Consider the following 25,570-nt stretch of genomic DNA (forward strand, 5'->3'; position numbering starts at 1 on the left):
AATGGAAACGCTGGTAGAAGCCGACCTCGGGGAAGATCAGTTTGGATTCCGTAGAAATGTTGGAACACGTGAGGCAATACTGACCCTACGACTTATCTTAAAAGAAAGATTAAGGAAAGGCAAACCTACGTTTCTAGCATTTGTAGACTTAAAGAAAGCTTTTGACAATGTTGACTGGAATACTCTCTTTCAAATTCTGAAGGCGGCAGGGGTAAAATACAGAGAGCGAAAGGCTATTTACAATTTGTACAGAAATCAGATGGCAGTTAATAAGAGTCGACGGACATGAAAGGGAAGCAGTGGTTGGGAAGGGAGTGAGACAGGGTTGTAACCTCTCCCCGATGTTATTCAATCTGTATATTGAGCAAGCAGTAAAGGAAACCAAAGAAAAATTCGGAGTAGGTGTTAAAACACATGGAGAAGAAATAAAAACTTTGAGGTTTGCTGGTGACATTGTAATTCTGTCAGAGACAGCAAAGGACTTGGAAGAGCAGTTGAATGGAATGGACGGAGGATATAAGATGAACATCAACAAAAGCAAAACGAGGATAATGGAATGCAGTCGAATTAAGTTGGGTGATGCTGAGGGAATTAGATTAGGAAATGAGACACTTAAAGTAGTAAAGGAATTTTGCTATTTGGGGACCAAGATAACTGATGATGGTCGAAGTAGAGAGGATATAAAATGTAGACTGGCAATGGCAAGGAAAGCGTTTCTGAAGAAGATAAATTTGTTAACATCGAGTATAGATTTAACTGTCAGGAAGTCGTTTCTGAAAGTATTTGTATGGAGTGTAGCCATGTATGGAAGTGAAACATGGACGATCTATAGTTTAGACAAGAAGAGAATAGAAGCTTTCGAAATGTAGTGCTACAGAAGAATGCTGAAGATTAGATGGGTAGATCACATAACTAATGATGAAGTATTGAATAGGATTGGGGAGAAGAGAAGTTTGTGGCACAACTTGACTAGTAGAAGGGATCGGTTGGTAGGACATGTTCTGAGGCATAAAGGGATCACCAATTTAGTACTGGAGGGCAGTGTGGAGGGTAAAAATCGTAGAGGAAGACCAAGAGATGCATACACTAACAAGGGAACCTCCCCATCGCACCCCCCACAGATTTAGTTATAAGTTGGCACAGTGGATAGGCCTTGAAAAACTGAACACAGATCAATCGAGAAAACAAGAAGAAGTTGTGTGGAACTATGAAAAAAATAAGCAAAATATACAAACTGAGTAGTCCATGTGCAAGATATGCAACATCAAGGAGAGTGTGAGCTCTGGAGCGCCGTGGTTCCGTGGTTAGCGTGAGCAGCTCAGAGCGAAAGGTCCTTGGTTCAAGTCTTCCCTAGAGTGAAAAGTTTATTTTTTTTTATTTTCACAAAGTTATGACCTGTCCGTTCGTTCATTGACGTCTCTGTTCACTGTAATAAGTTTACTGTCTGTGTTTTGCGACCGCACCGCAAAACCGTGCGATTAGTAGACGAAAGGACGTGCCTCTCCAATGGGAACCGAAAACATTTGATAGCAAGGTCATAGGTCAACCGATTCCTCCACAGGAAATCACGTTTGATATATTCTACACGGGACTGGTGACGGCATGTGCGTCACATGACAGGAATATGTTGTCGACCCAGCTAACTTGTACACTGGGCGAATGGGTAAAAAGATTCTTCTACCTTGCCCGATTTAGGTTTCCTTGTGGATGTGATAATCCCTCGCAAGAAAGTGATGAAAACATAAGAGTTTGTCACATAAAGTGCAACAAATGAATGCAACAGTTTCACAGTCGCACAGTTTTCCCTTTGCTCTGCCAAAACATATGTTTTTAACGTTTTCAATTTTTTCCGTGTGTAGACCGTCAAATCCTGCATATGTCCAAGCAAATCTGAACATGTCCTGGAATTTTGGAGGGCGAAGTTGAGTATGTGTGAGTGCCTGAACTTTGATAATTGTCTGAAAATAAAAAATTAAACTTTTCACTCGAGGGAAAACTTGAACCAAGGACGTTTTGTTCCGCAGCTGCTCACGCTAACCACGGGACCACGGCGCTCCTGAGCACAACTATCCTTGATGTTGTATATCTTGCGCATGGACTACTCGGTTTGTGTATTTTGCTTATTTTTTTCGTAGTGCCACACAACTTCTTCCTGTTTTCTCGGTTGATCTGTGTTCAGTTTTTCAAGGCCTATCCACTGTGCCAACTTATAACTAAATCTGTGGGGGGGTGCGATGGGGAGGTTCCCTTGTAAGCAGATTCAGAAGGATGTAGGTTGCAGTAGGTACTGGGAGATGCAGAAGCTTGCACAGGATAGAGTAGCATCGAGAGCTGCATCAAACCAGTCTCAGGACTGAAGACCACAACAACAGTGGAGCATGTGCCGAGTTAGAATAAATCTCCATCGACGGCTCTTCATTGTAGTATATGTTCCTTTCAGATTGTATTGACAATAAAGTTTATTTTCAAAAACAAAATGGTTACTCATTTCGTGCGCCACCCTGTATTTGCCCTGTAACAAAAACAATGTTTCCGAATAATAATTTTGAATCCTGCGTTTTGTGATTAATTGTGAAAAAAGACCAGCACTTTGACTTGTAGTGGTGTATTTTAGTGCAGCCAGTAGTAACTTGCGCTTGTGGCGCTGTCGGCAGCGGTGAGCCTGGGCGCGGGCGTGGCGGTGTTCCCGGCGGGCTGGGACGCGGCCGAGGTGCGAGCCATGTGCGGCCCCGCGGCCGGCCTGTACCAGCTGGGCGCGTGCGGCCTGCGCTGGGCCTTCCTGCTCGCCCTCATCGGCTGCCTCGACGCCGCCATCCTCGCCGCTCTCGCCTTCATCCTCGCCACGCGACACGTCCGCCTCCAGCCCGAGCCCGCCTACGCCAACAACGGCTCTCTCTACAAGGGTGCGTGCCTTCCACTTCGCATCTTATCAGGGCCGGCGCAAGACCCAAGTGCCGCCCCGTGCGAGCTGCTAAATTAGCTAAATTGCCGCCCCCCCCCCCCCCCCCGTTGTTTTTTTTTTACAGAACGTTTGTGGAATTTTATTTAAACAAATCTGTAGGAAATGTCGGCAATCAATCGCAATTTTTCTTAAGCCGTCGGCACACGGACCGTGCTGTCGAACGTCAACGTTGAGCGTGCCAAGTTCAGCGTGCTGCCGAACGCCCAGGAACGATGCGTCTCGTGCATACGGTACGTGGTCCCCAACGTGGTATACGCGATCGCAACGCACTCCAGCGGCAGTTGAGGGATGTTTCTAGTTCGTAAAACACACTGTTTACTCAACAGGCGCGCGTAAAATTCCCACATTAGCTCTATTAAAATGTACATTTCCGTCATCGTCCACGAAAAGGAGAGTACCATTTCCACTCAATAAGAACACAGGTTTATAAAAGTTCCATTACAAACAGTGCGGTGCAAATTTGGAATACTTCTCCGCATAAGATAACATTATTTCATCATTCCCACATTTTAGTAAAACCCCAAGGTCAGTCTTACTTGATCACTGTTCCTACCCAGTAGCAGAATCTTTGCAACGTGTGGATTACGAAGCGTAAAAAAAAGGAGCAAAATGTCTTTGTACAAGTAGCGCAAGCTGTCTACTAGATTAAGCCAATCGAACGGTCACCCCTCAAAAAAGATGAGCTTGTATTTACATAACATCAAATATTATAACATATATGAAACTAATAATAAAGTATCAAAACCTAATAAAAACGCGAATGTTAGGAAAAAACCATCGCCCCAACAAAAACCCATTAGTGGTTAGAGACGCTACTCATTACGCTACACCAACAACACATTCCTTAGGCTTAGCCATATTTTCTTACCACTTGCTAAAAACGTTAATCGTAGGTAATGATGTTACTAATTGAAATTTAACTATAACAAATTGTACCAAGAACAATGCGTTTTGGGTGGATCTTCAGTGTGTCGCTGCCTTCAAATAGCCTACTCTCCTAATACGCAAGTTATAATAATTCTTTTGCCACGAATGTGATGTTTCTCATTATTTTATTGGGACGAATAACACAGTTAATAACGGGTTTTCCAGTGATTCTCAATTTGCTGGCGCTCAGAAACGGCATATATACATATAGGCTTGAAATAAATGCCAATACGGCGCTTCACAACTCTGTACTGAAGGGAGGCAGCGTGCGTGTGACGTAGGTGGCGTTGTGCCATCTCATTGGTCAACGCTCAGATGCACGCTCAGAATATCCGGCATGCCAGATACTGCTCTGCACGTTCGGAAAGACTCCCGAACGTGCTAATTCCACGCCATGACGTCATAAACTCGGCACGCTCAACGCTCAACGTTCGGATGCACGGTCCGTGTGCCGACGGCTTTACGAAACGCAGTGAAAGTGCTTCTGACCAATCTTGACTCCCTTGGCCAACTACCGAAACGAATTCTACAGTTTTCGTTTTAGAGGACGCAACAATACCTATTGCCCAAGAAGAAGAAAAAGCAAGAAGCTCACAATAAGTGTGTGACCGATGATATGGATAAATGTATTATCAGGCAGCAATTTCTATGGCATTACGTACAATAGAAAGAAATACGAACTTTGCGAAAACTGCACAACTTTCGTCAAACAGAAATAAGCTTCAAAGCTCGAAATTTGGTAGAAAATCCGAAGAAATTCTGGTCGTATGTAAAGTACACAAGCGGCAAGACACAGTCAATACCTTCGCTGCGCAGTGCCGATGGTACTGTTACCGACGACTGTGCCGCTAAAGCGGAGTTATTGAACGCAGTTTTCCGAAATTCATCCACCAGGCAAGACGAATGGAATATTCCAGAATTTGAAAAAAGGAACAGCTGCTAGCATGAGTTTCTTAGAAGTAGATACATTAGGGGTTGCGAAGCAACTCAAATCGCTTGATACGGGCAAGTCTTCAGGTCCAGATTGTATACCGATTAGGTTCCTTTCAGATTACGCTCCCTACTTAGCAATCATATATAACCGCTCGCTCACCGATAGATCTGTACCTGCAGATTGGAAAATTGCACAGGTCGCACAAGTGTTTAAGAAGGGTAGTAGGAGTAATCCATCGAACTACAGACCTATATCATTGACGTCGGTTTGCAGTAGGGTTTTGGAGCATATACTGTATTCAAACATTATGAATCTCGTCGAAGGGAACGATCTATTGATACGTAATCAGCATGGTTTCAGAAAACATCGTTCTTGTGCAACGCAGCTAGCTCTTTATTCGCACGACGTAATGACCGCTATCGACAGGGGATTTCAAGTTGATTCCGTATTTCTAGATTTCCGGAAAGCTTTTGACACCGTTCCTCACAAGCGACTTCTAATCAAGCTGCGGGCCTATGGGGTATCGTCTCAGTTGTGCGACTGGATTCGTGATTTCCTGTCAGGGAGGTCGCAGTCCGTAGCAATAGACGGCAAATCATCGAGTAAAACTGAAGTGATATCAGGTGTTCCCCAGGGAAGCGTCCTGGGACCTCTGCTGTTCCTGATCTATATAAATGACCTGGGTGACAATCTGAGCAGTTCTTTTAGGTTGTTCGCAGATGATGCTGTAATTTACCGTCTAGTAATGTCATCTGAAGACCAGTACCAGTTGCAAAGCGATTTAGAAAAGATTGCTGTATGGTGTGGCAGATGGCAGTTGACGCTAAATAACGAAAATTGTGAGGTGATACACATGAGTTCCAAAAGAAATCCGTTGGAATTCGATTACTCGATAAATAGTACAATTCTCAAGATTGTCAATTCAACTAAGTACCTGGGTGTTAAAATTACGAACTTCAGTTGGAAAGACCACATAGATAATATTGTAGGGAAGGCGAGCCAAAGGTTGCGTTTCATTGGCAGGACACTTAGAAGATGCAACAAGTCCACTTAAGAGACAGCTTACTCTACACTCGTTCGTCCTCTGTTAGAATATTGCTGCGCGGTGTGGGATCCTTACTAGGTGGGATTGACGGAGGACATCGAAAGGGTGCAAAAAAAGGGCAGCTCGTTTTGTATTATCACGTAATAGGGGGGAGAGTGTGGCAGATATGATACGCCAGTTGGGATGTAAGTCATTAAAGCAAAGACGTTTTTCGTCGCAGCGAGATCTATTTACGAAATTTCAGTCACCAACTTTTTCTTCCGAATGCGAAAATATTTTGTTGAGGCCAACCTACATAGGTAGGAATGATCATCAAAATAAAATAAGAGAAATCAGAGCTCGAACAGAAAGGTTTAGGTGTTCGTTTTACCCGCGCGCTGTTCGGGAGTGGAATGGTAGGGAGATAGTTGATTGTGGTTCGATGAACCCTCTGCCAAGCACTTAAATGTGAATTGCAGAGTAAACATGTAGATGTAGATGTAGACAGCGAGGCTACGGTTAAACCAGCGCCCAAGAAGAAGAAGCAAGAAGCTCACAATAAGTGTGTGACCGATGATATGGATAAATGTATTATCAGGCAGCAGTTTCTATGGCATTACGTACAATAGAAAGAAATACGAACTTTGCGAAAACTGCACAACTTTCGTCAAACAGAAATGAGCTTCAAAGCTTGCAAGGAAACACTTAGAAGCAATGTTCTGTCTATGGATTTTCGTTTTAGAAGGTGTCAAAATTAACATTTTGTTTTGTGCGGACGAGAGGACATTGTTGCTAAAAGACCACACTTTCTCAGGTTTTCATCAGAATCAAAGCGACCAGTAGTTTACTAAGATGAAACATTGATTCACACGCATCACACAGTAAATAAATGGCAAAGTGATAGTGTTCGAGTAGTGTTGTCAAACAAAAGTGCCGGCCAATGTTTAATTGTTGTATATGCAGGCGGAGACAGGTGTTTCGTGGCTCAAAAACGAAAACATCAGGCTATCACTCAGAAACAGATAGCAAAAATTTTCAAAAATAAGTCGAAACCCAACTTATACCAGTCTTATTAGCAATGTCTTTCTCCCTTGTAATTACTCGCAGCGCATTTACCCATTCGGAATACTTCTAGCCATTGTAGGTGTTGGACATGTTTGACTGTAGTAATGTTCAACCATTTTTTTCCATAATGCGGGAAGAAGAAAACACTCGGAAACTGCCGTTGAAGGGCTTAGCAAAATTGCTTCAGGCTTAACATGTAACCGCAGTATCGAATATTACATTCGAATTTCCAAATTAAATGTTGTCTTCTGCAAAATTAGTTGTGAGTAAACACAAGGCGCGTAACAGGCTGGCAGCGCTCCACTGATAAGAATACGCTAGACTACTTCCCCCTCAATGTTCCTCCGGCGTTAAACAGGGGCGGCCGGCAGGCTGTCGAGGCGCCATGCCCTTCCTCCGAGGTGTCTGTATATGTGCGGATGGATGTGTGTGTGTGTGTGTGTGTGTGTGTGTGTGTGTGTGTGTGTGCGAGTGTATACCAGTCCTTTTTCCCCCCTAAGGTAAGTCTTTCCGCTCCCGGGATTGGAATGACTCCTTACCCTCTCCCTTAAAACCCTTTCCTGATGAAGCAACCGTGGGTTGCGAAAGCTTGAATTTTGTGTGTGTGTTTGTGTTTGTTTGTGTATCTGTCAACATACCAACGCTTTCGTTTGGTAAGTTACATCATCTTTGTTTTTAGATATAAATTATGGATATAATATTACTGGAACATACCAACACAAAATCACACATTTGCTATACAGGGATGATCTAAAACTACTGGCAGCAACAAATCAACAACTCAAGCAATTACTAAAGATAACAGAAGTATTCAGCAATGATATAAATATGGCTTTTGGAACAGACAAATGTAAGAAAAATAGCATAGTTAAGGGAAAACACACTAAACAAGAAGACTACATATTGGATAACCACAGCGACTGCATAGAAGTGATGGATAAAACATGCCTATAAATATCTGGGATGCAGACAAAAAATAGGAATAGATAATACGAATATTAAAGAAGAACTAAAAGAAAAATATAGACAAAGACTAATACTGAAAACAGAATTGACAGCAAGAAACAAGACAAAAGCTATAAATACTTATGCTATACCAAAATTGACCTACTCATTTGGAGTAGTGAAATGGAGTAACACAGACCTAGAAGCAGTCAATACACTTACACAATCACAATGCCACAAATATAGAATACATCACATACATTCAGCAACAGAAAGATTCACATTAAGCAGAAAGGAAGGAGGAAGGGGATTTATCGACATAAAAAACCTACATTATGGACAGGTAGACAATTTAAGAAAATTCTTTATAGAACAAGCAGAAACTAGCAAAATAAACAAAGCAATCACTCATATAAATACATCGGCTACACCTCTGCAATTTCATAACCACTTCTATAGCCCTTTAGATCACATAACATCAACAGATACGAAGTAAGTAAATTGGAAAAAGAAAACACTACATGGCAAGCACCCGTATCATCTAACACAGCCACACATCAATCAAGACGCTTCCAACACATGGCTAAGAAAAGGCAATATATACAGTGAGATGGAAGGATTCATGATTGCAATACAGGATCAAACAATAAACACCAGATATTACAGCAAGCATGTTATTAAAGATCCCAATACCACAACAGATAAATGCAGACTTTGCAAACAACAAATAGAAACAGTAGATCACATCACAAGTGGATGTACAATACTAGCAAATACAGAATACACCAGAAGACATGACAATGTAGCAAAAATAATACATCAACAACTTGCCATACAACATAAACTAATAAAACAACACGTTCCTACATACATGTATGCACCACAAAATGTACTGGAGAATGATGAATACAAATTATACTGGAACAGAACCATTATAACAGATAAAACAACACCACATAACAAACCTGACATGCTCACCAATAGAAAGAAGAAATTAACACAACTAATCGAAATATCCATACCCAATACAATAAATATACAGAAGAAAACAGGAGAAAAAATTGAAAAATACATTCAACTGGCTGAGCAAGTCAAGGACATGTGGCATCAGAATAAAGTTGACATTATACCAATTATACTATCAACTACAGGAGTCATACCACACAATATCCACCAGTACATCAACGCAATACAGCTACATCCAAACGTATATATACAACTACAGAAATCAGTAATTATTGATACAATTCAATTACCCGAAAGTTCCAAAATGCAGTATAACATATACCGTACAGTTAAAAGGAAGTCACGCTTGATCAAGGTCTGCGTCACTTTCCATTTTTAACCAGACATAACGTTTGAGAAAGGAAAGAAATAATAATAATAATATTCTATAATGATTTTCCGCTCTGCAGTGGAGTGTGTGCCGATTTGAAACTTCCTGTTTTATATATGCATTTAGATTCTTTAAAGAATATGGGGATGCTGCTAGTGTATGCTGGACTGGGACTCGAATGTTGGACCTTTGCATTATGTGAAGTCGGGAAGGTAGGAGATGTAACGGCGAAAGTGAAGCTGTGAGTGCATATCACGAGACGTGATTCGATAGCTCGATCAGTAGACCATTGCCCGCTCGATGCAGAATTTGTGCTGACCATTAAAAGTATGATTGTATGGGGTATTGTCCAAAATTTCTGACTTGATTGAGAATTTTCTAGTAGGGTGCACACAGTACATTATCTTGAATGGAGAGTTTTCAACAGGTTAGAAGTAACTTTGGATGTGCTGCAGGGAAGTGTGCTGGGATCCCTGCTGTTCATGTCACGTATTAATGGCCTTCGGACTTCTTACAGATAAACAGTTACCTATTTGCACAAATATTCCACCAAACTTTGATGAAATTTCGAAGTGGTACAGTGATTGGCAAATTCCTTTAAGGGTTCGAAAATGTAAAATTGTGCATTTCACAAAACGAAAAATATTAATATCCAGTGGCTATAATATCAATAAGTCACAGATGGAATTGGACAACTCACATGAATAATTGGGTGCAACAGTTTATATGGATATGGAACGACCCATACTAGATATGGCTGACAGTGGGTATTGAACAGATAAAACAAGGGGCAGGATAAATATTCATAGGTTTGTTCAACCTATACCAGTGTGTCACAAAGGTAATGAAACAAATGAACTGGCAAACTCTTGAAAGTAGATGCAAACTTAATAAGAAAATAATTTAAAAATATTGTTTTTTAAGTGTAGCTGCATGAGTAGAATTAAAAAAAATGTGTTCATTAATGGTAACACTAATCAGGAATACATATCCTGTATCTGACTTGTTCCACATAATTTCAATAAAAGAATGGTGGTGTTGGTGAACTGTACAAATAAAAATGTAGAGGTTCATTTGCTCAAAATTGTATACTATTATCTCCGACAGTTCTTCACTCAATGCTTTGAAATTTTGACACAATGTTGCATTCGAATATGAAAGTGTCTTTATATACCTATTGGAGTACCATAGGGTATATAAATATATGTAATATATAAAAGGATATGTTGTTAGCGAAAGCGCATGTTTGTTTGTTCAATATTTTAAATCTCTGGAAGTTTCTTGCCGATTTCTTTGAAATTTCAAAATGTTGCCAAGATGTTGAAAACTTATTCAACTCGGTGTGGATTATTACATAATTGTTCCCCATCAAATTCAGAAAACAATTACCCCACAATAATCAACTTCATCAATGAGCTGCACCATTTCGTATTGGCTTCTCTGCCACTGCACTATGGAGCTGTGGCTTGAGGATGTCAATGCGTAATAGGACTGGAGACTCATGTCTGCAAACAAACAAAAAATTAGTTACATAAATTTATTTTGTCAATGTGATAAATAAAATCTTGTGAATATTACTTGTAAATAATTCACATTCATATAATTTGGTTTTTAAATTCTGCTCTCTGCAAAACACAACGTATTTCTTTTCTCTGTTACCAAAACATGTTTTGATGCTTATGTCTCATTCAATATAGTTCTTTAAAAATGTTGTGTAAAGTTCATGGTTATTTTTTTACTTTAAGCCTAAAAATTGTACCACATGGATTTTTTGTTTATTTTGTTATCTCAACTGAAAGTACATTGATTGTGGTAGTGGGTTGGCACAAGTTGGGTTGCATTTATGCATTTCTGTTGTTTTCCGGCGTGTCATCTGCAAAGTAGTCATAAGGATTTGCTTCTCTCTCTCTCTCTCTCTCTCTCTCTCTCTCTCTCTCTCTCTCACACACACACACACACACACGCACACACACGCACACAGTGTAATGGGTATATGTGCAGATATTTTTATTTGTGACTGAGAACAGTGTGCTATTTACTTCATTTGCAGACTAATAATTATAGCTATTAGGAGTAATATATTTTTAGGTTGGTTAGTACCTGCAAGTACATGTGGCAACAGCAAGCCATTAAAGCTTATTTTTTGCTGGGCAGCAGGTCAGATGTTGAAGAGTGGACACAAAATGGGTAACTTATTCTGATAAGCGCAGTCCACTTTGTGGTGCAGTAGAAAAAAAACTCGGGTAGTAAATTATGTGACATATTTGTGGGGTTTGTGGAATACTTTGACAATAAGAAAAAGCAACTAACCAACTGATATGTGTACATATATAAAAATATCTGCACTTATATCTGGTCATGCAACATGAAAAAGAGAACACGTGTTTTTGGACAATGAAGGGAGTTTAATTTGTTTATACAATAAGTACAATAAAAAAATAAAGCACACCAAAGATGCACCAATGGACAGAATTCATAAGGTACAGGACATACACCGCTAATACAACTACTAAAATAAAAAATGGCAAATTCTTCACACTATTTACCAGATGACATGCTGCGTCAAACCATGCAAGCTGACCTGTGCAAATCCACTTTCACAATTATGTAATTGCAGGTGAGCAGTCAAAACAACATAAAAATGCACATGTTATAGTTTTATGTGTAAAATAAAAAGATGACATGCAGATATAACATGTTTTGGGCAAAGTGACAAAAGACATATATGGATTATAAACCAAATTTAATTCACAAACATGGAAAAAATATTAACAGGAGTTTCCAACACCAGCAAGATAAGCACTCATATAATGCCCACCAGCATTTTTAACTTCATTTGTGCACTATGTTATAACAGTGTATACCATGTACAGATGTGCGCAGCCAGAACTCTCATGGACAACTCTTAATCTTTATGTATTGAACATACAAGATTCAACAGCAACAGTTAGTAGCCACATTACTCATGAATGATTAACTCATTACACATTCCATGGTCATTCACAGAGGCTCCCTTGATCGACAGTGGCCTGTGAGCACGCCACACCATTTTCTGTTTGGTACATTTGGATGCTAGTTGCTCACAATATATGCTCTGCCTCTCTTCTGGGAGCACTCTGAAAACCACAAATTGACCTATTTCAACGTCTGTTTTTAAAAACTCAAAGACTGCAAGATGGTCATACTTAATTGTAAAGCAGAAAATGATAGTCTGTACCCTTACACAGTAAAGGTGGAAGGATTCAGGCTCACTCTCAGGTGAATATCTAATTCTTCTAGTTAAATAAGTGCACTGAACTTGTGAATTTTGATTGAGAACAATTATTTACGGTATGCATTACAGTTTGCACTTAAGTATTCCTGTTACATTAAGGAGACTAAAACAGCTCCACCATAACTGCAAAATCTGACTGGAGAGATGGACAGGTGGAAATTAGACTTGAGTACATGCTATTCTAATTTCATCTGACAAGGCATCTGTGTAAAGAACTCAGCAGGAGGGGGGGGGGGGCAGTATACTGAGTAAAACTGGTAGTTGTGGATAATGTGAATGAAGCACCTTCATACAGTTATGAGGCTTTTGGAGAAATGTCATCAATCTTGACTTTTTAACTGTTGTAACTTTTGTGATAATTTGAGTGGTTATTGAGTGTAGATGTTTTGTGCTTTTTAACTGTTATTCATCATGTCTCTGAGCTGTGGTTTCCCTTCCTCAGAAAGTTAATTTTCACACCACCTTCATAAATGTACATGATAGATGGAACTAGCAGACTGTCATGTCACATAATACATTTCCTTTACTGTGTATCTCACCATATTTGAATTAGCACATTATTCAAGTGAACTGGAGTCAGGTGGGACCCTTCAAGAGCTGCTGATAAAGGGAATAGTCTAATAACAACACAATCAGTGAATGATGTAATAAGTATTGGTGTGCCTATGAATAAGGATAGAAGAAAGACTGGCATTTTAAATGTCCCATTATGATGATGCCATTACAAAAGGAGCTGAAATGTGAGATGCACTGTGGCAGGATATTCTTCTCGAAGAGTCATTCCAGTGTTTTTCTGAAATGGTGTAGGTCAACACAAACTGAATAACAAGACAATGAGCTATGCTCTCACTCCATGAGTGTGTGGTTCTTGGGCAAATAAAATGAGATAATAGGAGTTTCTTTGACCAAAAAATAAATGTTACTTAAGATGGCCAGAATGAGACACAACAAACTGCTGTAAGAAAATGAAGCTTATCTTCAAAAAAGACTCTTTTGGTATAAATACTGAAATGAAATTGAATAAGACTTTTATACAAGTTGAACTTCCGGGGCTTTGCATTGCAAATGTTGTAGCGATAAGAAAGATAATGTTAAATTTATATCACTAGCCATGAAATTCAATTTTTCCTATCAGCTGAAAACATGGGGACAGAAATGCACATTAAAAAGGAAATCTGGTAGGCTTACTTAAACTGGTATTGCATAATTGACCACCCGTTCTAGTAGAATAAGAAAAATTACCCTGTTGGAATTTTCTGTGATCTTGCATGCATAAAAACAATTCTAACAGGAAAACTGCATGGATGGAATCATTTGTTAACTACTTAAGCAGAGGCTCACATTGACAAATGATTTGATGGCAATGGAACTAAATTTAGAATGGGGAAACATTAAATATTGTTCCTGCAAGGACAAGATTTTGCCATACTCCACCAATTACTTATTTATGATAACAGTCACTTCATTATTTGATGGTAATTTCTTCCCCTGCGAAGAAGTAACTCAGCCCTCTCTGAAAAATAGGATGGATGAGGAACAAACTCAAAGCCCAATTCACACACCTGTGCTGTTATGGTTGTTGCAGTGTGGGACTCCATTTTACTAATGAAAGGACATCTGCTTCCATGCTCCTCTTGATTACTCTACATTTAACCCATTTTTCGAACAATTGAACAATGGAGCACAGCAAGTTCATGATATGCTGTTCTATTTTACAGTTAACCTCTGAGGCTTATACCTTGGCACTATCTTCTTAAACTAACTCTCACTGGCCTTTGTCCATTGTTTTGACTGCTGTTTCAATCCTGGTACATACTAATAAATTCAGATTTCAACCACTTTCATAGATCCACACAAAAAGCCCTGAAGTTCATGATGAAACAATACAAAAGCTGTGGTGAAATAGTCTTCTGGGTGTGTTGTTGGTCAATAATGAGAATAGTGCACCCCTTCACCCTTCAGTTGCTGTGCACTGCTGGGCGCAGCACCTCTTTAATTTTCTTGGGTGGTTGGAAAATGGATTGAATTTTGTGCCTGCCCAGGACTTTTCCTATTTTATTTGTTGTAACTCTGGAGAAAGGAATGAGTGCTATAACCTGACCATCTTGTGATGATTGAGTATGTCTATATTTTTGTTCCTTAGAGATTTATGTTATTCAAGCAATTTTTGTAAGATATCTTATCTTGGAATTAGTCAGAAACAGTCCGAATCAAAAACAGGATGTTTTGTGTTGGATGACAGAAGCTTTGCACATTGAGATATAGGTCAATATTCGTTGGCTGCTAATTTTCCTAATCATAGTAAAACTAATGCAGTATCAGGCCCAGAAAACCATGCAGTGGCCACTGTGACGTCCTGTGCCATCTGGTGTCATTTGGATGCAGTGTGGAGGGGCAAGAGTCAGCACACAGCTCTTCTAGTCATTATCAGCCTACTAGACCTAGGAAATGATACTTCCCATACAAGTAGCTCTTCAGTTGGCTTCACAGAGTTGAGTGCACCCACTATAGTCCATTCATCAAGAAAAAATTCCTGTCAGTATCAGGAACTGAACATGAATCGTTCATGTGGCAGTCAGACACACATGGTGAACCACTTGATCATAGACATTCTCTGATACCACATAGAAATTTCATGACTTCATGGTGTCTCCATAATTTGCTAACTAAATAAAGTACTGCATCACCTACAGATAACTCCTAACAATGATGACAGAAGTTGTAGAAAGCTTAAGCTTATATACAAATCTGGCACAGCAAGTAATTTGTGAAACATTTCTTGACGAATGTTGCTGCGGAAAACTATACTCTCATACAAAAGTCATGTTTATCAACAATTATTTCTTAACCTCTCATACAAATTTACTGGACATATCAAACAACTCTAAGTTTGGTCTCATTTTCATGTTTATTGTCTGTGGTAACAAATATCTTGGTTGAATTTTATGTATTAGCATATTTTGTGAAGGATGTTTAGTTACATATAACAAAAGGGCATTGCAACCCCAGCCTTGCCAGGTACAATTACTACTAATGAAATTTTGTCTGATTTGTGAGCTTTCTGTAGTATTATTGAGTAATGATATCTTTTGGGTATCTATCTGAGTTGATGATTAAATTTTGTGCACAATATTTTGTCAAATGGCCAAGTCAGGGTTGTGATCTCACAGAAGACTATGGGGAATTCTCGGTGGTGCCCCTGTTTATAACTGAGTGCCACCTCAGACACCCACAGTACCCTTTGGTTTATATTTCTTTTCTGGTGCCCATGGCCATATTTTGTAAATTGGATATCTTTTTGATGTTTTCCAGCTCACACAGACGAGGTAACCCACAATATCTTAATAAGCTGAGTTCAGATCATAAGCATTGATTAAATGGGAACCATTTCTATTTATAAGGGTTTCTAACATCCTGATGTTGACAAGATGTGAGTTTCACACACACACACACACACACACACACACACACACACACACACACACACACACACACACACACACACACACACACAAAGAAATATAAGCACAGTTGTAGGAAAACAAATGTTCATCAGACGTTGAAGCATGCAATAAAAGTCAAATTCTGCTAGAAATAATGGTAAGGCAACAACAAGTACTTGTCACACTCTGGTTGGAGTCCAGACAACAAGCACAAATAAGATCATTGTTCAAATTACCTAAAATTGGTAAGTAGGTTACACACAAAATGTTGTTGTTGGTCTTCAGTCCAGAGACTGGTTTGATGCAGCTCTCCATGCTGCTCTATCCTGTGCAAGCTCCTTCATCTCCCAGTACCTACTGCAACCTACATTCTTCTGAATCTGTTTAGTGTATTCATATCTTGGTCTCCCTCTACGATTCTGGCCCTCCGCACTGCCCTCCAGTACTAAATTGGTGATCCTTTGATGCCTAAGAATATGTCCTACCAATCGATCCCTTCTTCTAGTCAAGTTGTGCCACAAATTTCTCTTCTCCCCAATTCTATTCAGTACCTCCTCATTAGTTATGTGATCTACCCATCTAATCTTCAGCATTCTTCTTTAGGACCACATTTCGAAAGCTTCTATTTTCTTTTTGTCTAAAATAAATATCGTCCACATTTCACTTCCATACATGGCGACACTCCACACAAATACTTTCAGAAAAGACTTCCTGACATATAAATCTATACTCAATGTTAACAAATTCCTCTTCTCCAGAAACTCTTTCCTTGCCAGTGCCAGTCGACATTTTACATCCTCTCTACTTCTACCATCATTAGTTATTTTGCTCCCCAAATAGCAAAACTCATTTACTACTTTAAGCATCTCATTTCCTAATCTAATACCCTCAGCATCACCTGAATTAATTTGACTACACTCCATTATCCTCATTTTGGTTTTGTTGATGTTCATCTTATATCCTCCTTTCAAGACACTGTCCATTCCGTTCAGCTGTTCTACCAGGTCCTTTGCTGTCTATGACAGAATTACAATGTAATCGGTGAACCTCAAAGCTTTAATTTCTTCTCCATTGATTTTAATTCTTACTCCAAATTTTTCTTTTGTTTCCTTTACTGCTTGCTCAATATACAGATTGAATAACATCGGGGATAGGCTACAACCCTGTCTCACTCCCTTCCCAACCACTGCTTCCCTTTCATGCCCCTCGACTCTTATAACTGCCATCTGGCTTCTGTACAAATTGTAAATGGCCTTTTGCTCCCTGTCTTTTACCCATGTCACCTTCAGAATTTGAAAGAGTGTACTCCAGTCAACAGTGTCAAAAGCTTTCTCTAAGTCTACAAATACTAGAAATGTAGGTTTGCCTTTCTTAATCTATTTTCTAAGATAAGTCGTAGGGTCAGTATTGCCTCGCGTGTTCCAACATTTCTACGGAATCCAATCTGTTCTTCTCCGAGGTCGGCTTCTACCGGTTTTTCCATTCATCTGTAAAGAATTCGCGTTAGTATTTTGCAGCCGTGGCTTATTAAACTGATAGTTCAGTAATTTTCACATCTGTCAACCCCTGCTTTCTTTGGGACTGGAATTATTATATTCTTCTTGAAGTCTGAGGGTATTTCACCTGTCTCATACATCTTGCTCACCAGATGGTAGAGTTTTGTCAGGACTGGCTCTCCGAAGGCTATCAGTAGTTCTAATGGAATGTTGTCTACTCCCGGGGCCTTGTTTCAACTCACGTGTTTTAGTGCTCTGTCAAACTCTTCACACAGCATCATATCTCCCATTTCATCTACATCCTCTTCCATTTCCATAATATTGTCCTCAAGAACATCGCCCTTGTATAGACCCTCTATATACTTCTTCCGCCTTCTGCTTTCCCTTCTTTGCTTAGAACTGGGTTTCCATCTGACCTCTTGATATGCATGCAACTGGTTCTCTATTCTCCGAAGGTCTCTTTAATTTTCCTGTAGGCAGTAGCTGTCTTACCCCTAGTGATATACGCCTCTACATCCTTACATTTGTCCTCTAGCCATCCCTGCTTAGCCATTTTGCACTTCCTCTCCATCTCATTTTTGAGACTTTAGTATTCCTTTTTGCCTGCTTCATTTACTGCATTTTTGTATTTTCTCCTTTCATCAATTAAATTCAGTATCTCTTCTGTTACCCAAGGATTTCTATTAGCCCTTGTCTTTTCACCAACTTGATGCTCTGCTGCCTTCACTATTTCAGCTACCCATTCTTCTTCTACTGTGTTTCTTTCCCCCATTCTTGTCTATTGTTCTCTAATGCTCTCCCTGAAACTCTGAACAACCTCTGGTTCTGTCAGTTTATCCAGGTCCCATCTCCTTAAATTCCCACCTTTTTGCAGTTTCTTTAGTTTTAATCTACAATTTATAACCAATAGATTGTGGCCAGAGTCCGCATCTGCCCCTGGAAAGGTCTTACAATTTAAAACTTGGTTGCTAAATCTCTGTCTTACCATTATATAATCTATCTGAAACCTGTCAGTATCTCCAGGCTTCTTCCATGTATACAACCTTCTTTTATGATTCTTGAACCAGGTGTTAGCTATGATTAAGTTATGCTCTGTGCAAAATTCTACCAGGCGGCTTCCTCTTTCATTCCTTACCCCCATTCCATATTCACCTGTTACATTTCCTTCTCTTCCCTTTTCAATGCCTTGTGGTGTGCAAAGAGTAGAGATATGGATGTGGTTTATGGTGTCAGATCCCAATACTGAGATGGCTTTGGTTGAAATGGCTGTATGCAGGCTGTGATCAAACCATCTATTGTTACAGTTTGTAATTGTCAACAGCAGTTTTTGTGTTCAGCATGTTGTTGTCCACAACAACTGATTCAAACAGTGGTAGTTTTCCCGATATCTAGGTACTCACAGTACTCTTTACTCTCAGTAGTATGTTATAAGCCCAGTGCTACACGGACAATCCTATACATTAGACAGTTATAATCTGGTCACTACAAAGTTCACTGATATCTTGCTATCATCTGTCACAGCAATGGCCAGGACAAAGTCTGACCACATCCTTGACACATCATGTTGCAACCTCTCAGCTTCCTATGACAACAGGGGCACTCTCTTTCCATATAGAAGTTCTTTCCAATTCATTTGCTTATTAGGCCTGTAGGTAGGTAAGAAGCATTTTTTTTAACAGCAACTAAAATAAGAATCTATTCATACATGCTGAGAGACACACTTGTGGAAAATACCTGTGATGTACCTGATGGTCATTTCACATACAAATATTTGCCATTGATAGTTTATTGTAGTAAAGAGAGGGACGATGTGTTAAAGTGCACACATAATTTATTTTACCAATTTAGTTTTGCACAGTTTTCTATATTAATTGCTCTTGTGCTTTGTTAGTATGTACAACTGTCTACAATGTCATCAATCATTATGATTCTAAACATACTCTCAGATGTAAAGGCAGGAAAATGGAGACTTGTTTCACAATGAAGTTCATTTTGACTCTTGCTTGTAATACCTATTTTCAAAACCCTCAAAGTGAGATCTGGTGCTCTGACACAGAGAAGGGCATAAGAATATATTGGTGACTGTAACGGCTCATGTAGCACTGAAGATAAAAGTTTCTCTGTTGTCATTAAATTTAAAGTATGTTCCTCAATAACACAAGTAGTATCAAAGTATATAGTATATTAATTTTTATTAAATATAAGTGACAGTGTTATTTAGAGATCTGTTTACATTGTTACATGGTGGGTATTAAAAAGCAGTTTTGTGTGTATAACCTGTAAACTGACTTGTTGTACAATATTTCAGTATAACTCTTGCCAGTGACCTATGGAAGATGGAATTAACCAATTACCTGTGTAATCATTTTATGTCTCTGGTTCCACTAGTTTTGCAGGAGTCTCTGGTGGCACTGGTTACTATGTCTTTCCTGATATAGTTACTGAATGACTTCCATATAGACACTTTCCCCAGATACAGAATATCTTGACTGCCTCTGACCACATGTACATTCATGGAAACATAAATATGTATATTGTTGCCCTCAAATAAACAATACAGCATTATCGTAATAGATTATGTGAAGATCTTGAGCCAACATGATCTCAAATGCTACTGTCTAACAGCATGTTTATACACTGTGTTTTTTTACAGTAATGTGTAATATTTTGTAATGTTAACAGTAACTGTGGCTAGAGCTAATTACTTGTGTTTTTGTTGTCACAGGTGAAGTGAATGGTGGATTTGTTGGAGATGCTCAGTCTGTGGCCGGTTCTCGCAAGTCTCTCAATCTCCATCCAGTATTGCTTATGCCACAGCCACATGGCCCAGAAGCAGATCGATTCTCTGAGTTCTCAAACCGCACTGGTCGTTCAAAGGCATCCGGCTACCGTCCTGAGTATGCTTCAAGCATACAGAACTTCCAGCTTTAAAATATTTGCATATAAGACAGCGTTGAATATTGTACCTACACATGAGTGAATATTAGATTGAATAACTATATTCATCTATGTATCATGTAATTGCTGCACACTCAATAAGAATGTGACAGGTATCACTGCATTAAAATTCACCTGTTACAATTCTTCAGTGATATGCAATGAGGCAAAAATGATTTATATTGTTTTATTATCTAATTTGGATATTCATTTTCTCTTCTTGTATCTTGATTTTTTTTCTTTCATGTGTTTGCTGTGCATAGTGTGTTAAATTGTTTGAGAGCTAAATTAGAAGATTATTGAAATCAGAAAGGTTAGTTTCATCCCTGTAATAGAAAATTAGCTGTGGATTATTAAGACACAATTTTAAAGTGTGGCTGTTGCTTAATTTGCTGTTTGTTAGAGTACAGGCATTTCAAAATAACCTGTGAAAGTCTTTAGGATGTTAATTCAAAATGCAGAAAAGGGTACAAAATATGATGATGATTACATGGCACAGGTAACCTAGCCACTTACAATGAATGTTCGCACTTTGTGTATGCCTGGTTATATATGTATTAAATATATTTTAACACATTTTTACTGTGGAAAGCACAATAAAACTAAATTTTTCATTGACATAGTCTTAAATGCCATGATGGCTGTAAGTGTTCAGTATTACCAGAACAATCTTGCTCATTATACAAAGCAGTCATTGAAATAAAAATGTTACCAGTCTGAATACAATAGGGTATCAAAAATTTTTCTATGTGCTAACATGAAGTGATTCTTAAAATGTTTCGTGATTCCATTTTTCATACAATGTCTTTCACACCATGTTGATGTGACATACAGTGCAACTTATAATGATCATTCCATTGATGCTATTGTATATAATTTTTTAAAAGAATGGAAGAAAATTTTGTACTGATTTTATTTGTTCTGAAACTGGACAATTGATATTTATTTACATAGACAGTTATGAAGTGTATATATTTTTGTATCAGTGACTCTGAAATAAATCATTGAATTGCTAAAAATTGCACTTAACTACAGGAAAAAGAAGTCCCAGTGCCAACATAACTTACTCTTTAATACATTAATTGTCAATGAACTACATTCAAATCTTAAATGATCTATTGTGAGTTTATGTATCATATGTAAGGTAGCATCTTTAAAGTACACAGCTTCTTTATTTTGTTTCAACACACTTTCAACATTCCATTCCATTTTGAAGCACATTCATCTCAATCACTTCCAAGTGAGAGATTCAGTTAGCTGTCATATAGTTTGTAGCAGGTATGAAAAGATAGATAAAGGATAGATACATGTATCTAATTAACTGCTGATAGTGCCTTTATAGTGTAATTATCTTATACATTTATTATGATTTAAGAACAGAAGATACATGCAGTTTTCATGCATTAAAGGTGAAATAAATTACGAAGTAACATGAGTAAAAAGTACTGAGTATGTGAATGGTAGACAAGTTAGTAAACAAAAGAATATTAAAAAATCGTAAATGTTGTTCTATAACAAAATAAAGTAACAAAAGCTCTGGGAAATGAGAGGCACTCTGGATCGCTGGGCTGTAAACAGGAAAGTGCCTTAACTAGTGACATGAAAAAGGAATTATAACCATGATGGCACACTATATGTGGTGATAATAGCTCTCTCTCTCTCTCTCTCTCTCTCTCTCTCTCTCTCTCTCTCTCTCTCTCTCTCTCTCTCTCACACACACACACACACACACACACACACACACACACACACGTGCCTATGCAGCTACATTTTGCCAGCTGAATACACTGTAGCATGACTGAAGTTCAGCAAATAAACTGGAGTAAGGGGGGTGAATGATGGCTTGGAGAGAGGCAGCTGGTACATGGGATAGGAATGAGACACACAAGCACTGGAGCCAGTGAGCCCGTGCTATGATGTTGATGTGAGGGAGTGGATGGCAGAACAGAAAAAGGGGAGAGTGTCAGGAAGAGGGTGTGGAAGCAGAGGGTTAGCAGAGACTGAGGTGAGGAGTATAAGGGGAATGATGACAGTGTCACAAGGATAACTCCCTATGTATGTAGTTCAGAAAAGTTGATGTTGAAGGGAGACAATCCAGATGGCACAAGTTGTGAAGGTGCCATTGAAATCGAGCAAGTTGTGCTCAGGGGCGTGTTCTGTCACTAAGCAGTCAACACTGCTATCAGCCAAAGTTTGGCCGTGGGTGGACAGTTGGCTGGTGGTCATGCCGACATAAAACGTTGTGCAGAAATTGCAGCAGAGCTGGTATTTGACATGGTTCCTTTCACTGGTGACTCTGTTTCTGATGTGGTAGGATACAGCCCTGGATCTACGATATTTCCAAACCGGGGCAAAATAGTGGTGCCCCCCTCCCCCCTCCACTTTCCTGCTCCCATGGAGCATTTGAGACAATGTAAGAATTTTAAAAAGAATTGATTTTTCAAAAATATGTTCATTTTGTAGGTCACATCTTTCTGAAGAGTTTGATACATAAAACATGTATATATGAGGAAATGTAAGACATGTTACAAGGTCTTAAAGTGTGCCAAAATGCAATTGCACACCTCTTCACACAGCATTCTTCTATCACAAATCAATGTATTTCGCTCTGTGGAATTCAAACATGTATATTTTATAATGGAAGCCATCAAAACTGTATTCAGGACAGTGCAAATTAAATGGCCCTGAGGTGCCTCTTCTGCTGTCAGTTGGCCAGTTTGACATCCTACCTCCCTTAAAAATAAATAAATAATAATCTCATAATTAATAATGGATGTGATTATTTGTAATGGGGAGAATAGGAACTCTTCAGCAAATTTGCACTCTTTATTGCCTATTAGCTAGTAAATTTCTCTTTCTTGTGACATAAAATTAAATTTAAGAAACGTAAAATCAGTATAGACAAAAGACAAAAACAAGGCAGTACACATTTCGTCAATCCTTAGGTTCCAGGATTTTTTTCTGCTCTAATCTTGCTACAATTTTACACAGCACGCTTTCCTTTCTGCAAAAGAATCTATTACCTCATCAGAGTTCGTCAAATGTTTTGCTACATGAAAAATCAATAATTGTAGTCTAATGCTGAAAACACTGTTGATGCAAATAGTGCCAATGACTAGTGTGGTTACACGATTTGATTACATCTATTCTGTCACTGGCTGCTAGATAAAATGAAATAGGCTTTTATAATATTGCAGCAATTGCAACACACACCAAATGAGTGAGACTGTTTTGGTGTGAGTGGTCATTTTTATCTACCTCCTTTACATAACAACATGAGAGAAAATAATTCACAAAGTACCAATACCAAATGACGATGAGGCCTTCTTCAAGAAATAAGTTTTATGTTAGGAAAGAGTTTCTTATTTCATTCATATGCTCCAGTTTCTCAAGCATGAGATTGAAAAATAGTACTACAAAATTTTTATATGAATTTGGAATCTTCATATTCTTCCATATAATTTGTATGGTGCCCCCATTTCTTCTCCTTTATTGTTCCAACAAACAATCTTCTCATCACTAATTCCGTGACTATATCTGCCATAGCAGTGGTGAATATAGCATATATTTTTGGTGAGGCAAGATGAGTGTAAAGATAAGTTATTTTAAGTAGGCACCCCATGATATTTTGTAACAGTTTTGCTGCTCATATCCAGAGGATAATTTGTGCTGAATCCCCTTTAACTTTGCAGAGATTAAGTTTTTTTATTGTTGGCATTAAATCATAAAAAATATAGCTATTTTAAAAAAAATCAAATGATGAAAAGATCTCAGTTATTATTGCCTTGCTGTGGTGGCTGTCCAGTGACTCTCTTTGTTTCCTCTCCACTATCATAATTACAAGATGCTGACTAGTGCGACAATGTCAAATTCAATAGTGTGCCTTGTCGAATTCAATAATGTACCATACATTGTCACAATAGTAGGCAGCTTGTGACTGTAACAGCGTAAAGGAAACTAAGCAAGTTGCTGGAGAACGAACATAGTGAGTCAATAATACAACATTTCAAACATTAGTCAAGATTTTAAGAGTGTCTCATCTGCAAACACTTATCCAAATTAAAAGAGTGAAAACACAATTGTGATTATCATATTTGGAGTGATTCTAGCTACAAATATTGTTTTTTTTCTGTCATGTATGTATAAATTGCCAACACCCCTATTTCTTCTTTTTGTGTATACACCCATCTGTGTTTTACCAACTATAATTCAAAAGACTGTTTTGAGTAGGTGTTATTTTGTAGAGACCTTACAAGAATGTTTATTAAATTGACTGTTTGACAAATGACAATGCAACAAAATTTGTTTTACTAACTCTGCGGCAGGCGCGCTTAAGATTGTTGCGTCAGCAGGTGCATGCGACACTCAGTGCCGCCTACATTTAAATACATAAAAAAAGCAGTTTTTTTAATATTTTAGTGGAATTAATAATTTATTGTCTATAACATCATTCTTAACATCAACTTTTAATGTGATCTGTATACATATATCCAAGGTGCATGGGAAAATTAAAATTGTTACAGAATATCTGACATACAGTTCCAGGATATTTCCTAAGCGCTACTTTAATAACAAATTCTAATTAAATTATAACCACAGATATGATTCAATAGTTTACCATTGTTAAAGCAAGTTTTACAAAAATGTGTAGTATGTATAAAAACTTTGTAGTAATAATAAAGAATAAGGCAGTCAGTAAATACATATCAAGAATCACACACTTTCTTCCTCTGGAGAAGCTCTGCAATCATTACATGTGACGACATTGTGGCAATGTTGCTTGCAAACAAATCTTTTGCAGCTATTGCAAGTGATAGTAGCTTTATTATTTTTTTTTACCACCGCAAAGATGGCACCTCCCACACCTTCTTACAGTCTCATCGTGTTTAGCAGGAATTGATTGATGAGGTGACAGGTATCCTTGAATATCTCATGGTAGAGTAGAGAGCTGAGCTCTTTCTTTCAAATGGCAGTCCATCAGAGCCAAAGCCAGGTTTGTGTTTGCAATGACATAATCAATTGTCTCAGGTTCAAACAATTTGAGAAAATTTTCAATTTCAGTTTTAGCTTCTCTACCAATGCATTTTGTACCAGGTAGGACTTTGATTATATTCTTACGTTTTGGTTTCCCTGGTAGTGCTAACGGATTATTTATCCACAAAGTTTCTAGGGCCTTAACCAATATAAAAATGGCTGTCATCATGTGTCATTCCTTTCACTTTATTCC

General features: G+C 38.5%; 1 protein-coding gene across 1 annotated transcript in view; it reads left to right on the forward strand.

The window, feature by feature from the left end:
• The window catches only part of LOC126191223 (LHFPL tetraspan subfamily member 3 protein), a 156,327-nt gene extending 134,989 nt beyond the window's left edge, over positions 1 to 21,338 (forward strand). Inside the window, exons 2-3 of the mRNA XM_049932025.1 lie at positions 2,655 to 2,903; positions 20,132 to 21,338. Coding sequence (XP_049787982.1) covers positions 2,655 to 2,903; positions 20,132 to 20,337 — 455 coding nt within the window. The 3' untranslated portion in view covers positions 20,338 to 21,338. The remainder of the gene's footprint in view (positions 1 to 2,654; positions 2,904 to 20,131) is intronic.
• Positions 21,339 to 25,570: the final 4,232 nt, after the last annotated feature.

The sequence above is a fragment of the Schistocerca cancellata genome, chromosome 6, assembly GCF_023864275.1.
Source record: "Schistocerca cancellata isolate TAMUIC-IGC-003103 chromosome 6, iqSchCanc2.1, whole genome shotgun sequence".
NCBI classification, from domain to species: Eukaryota; Metazoa; Arthropoda; class Insecta; order Orthoptera; family Acrididae; genus Schistocerca; species Schistocerca cancellata.